At 44.6% G+C, this 258-nt stretch overlaps 1 protein-coding gene across 1 annotated transcript in view; it reads right to left on the minus strand.

The window, feature by feature from the left end:
* Window positions 1-90: 90 nt before the first annotated feature.
* Window positions 91-258, minus strand: part of LOC106321868 — a gene marked incomplete at both ends in the record, with an annotated part of 1002 nt that continues 834 nt past the window's right edge. The window contains one exon of the mRNA XM_013760095.1: window positions 91-249. Coding sequence (XP_013615549.1) covers window positions 91-249 — 159 coding nt within the window. The remainder of the gene's footprint in view (window positions 250-258) is intronic.

Genomic DNA, 258 nt, shown 5'->3' on the forward strand with positions numbered 1-258 from the left:
GAGAGGCTCTTGAAGCTTGATTGGATCATCTTGGAGTTGATGAGTCCATGTGGCCTTCTTTTCATGAGCAGCCTTTGTGGCTCGACTCACCTCCTCCTTTTTAGCACTTTTCAAGTGCACATCACATATCTCTTTAGAGGACTTTCCATCAAGACTTTCTTTCTTACTAACAACCACTGCATCCTTGATCTTCTCAATGGAGGGGTCTCCACAAGTGATGGTTCCACAATACTCAACATCCAGTGGAGACTGAATTGG

The sequence above is a fragment of the Brassica oleracea genome, unplaced genomic scaffold (genome assembly GCF_000695525.1).
Source record: "Brassica oleracea var. oleracea cultivar TO1000 unplaced genomic scaffold, BOL UnpScaffold03438, whole genome shotgun sequence".
Lineage (NCBI taxonomy): Eukaryota > Viridiplantae > Streptophyta > Magnoliopsida > Brassicales > Brassicaceae > Brassica > Brassica oleracea.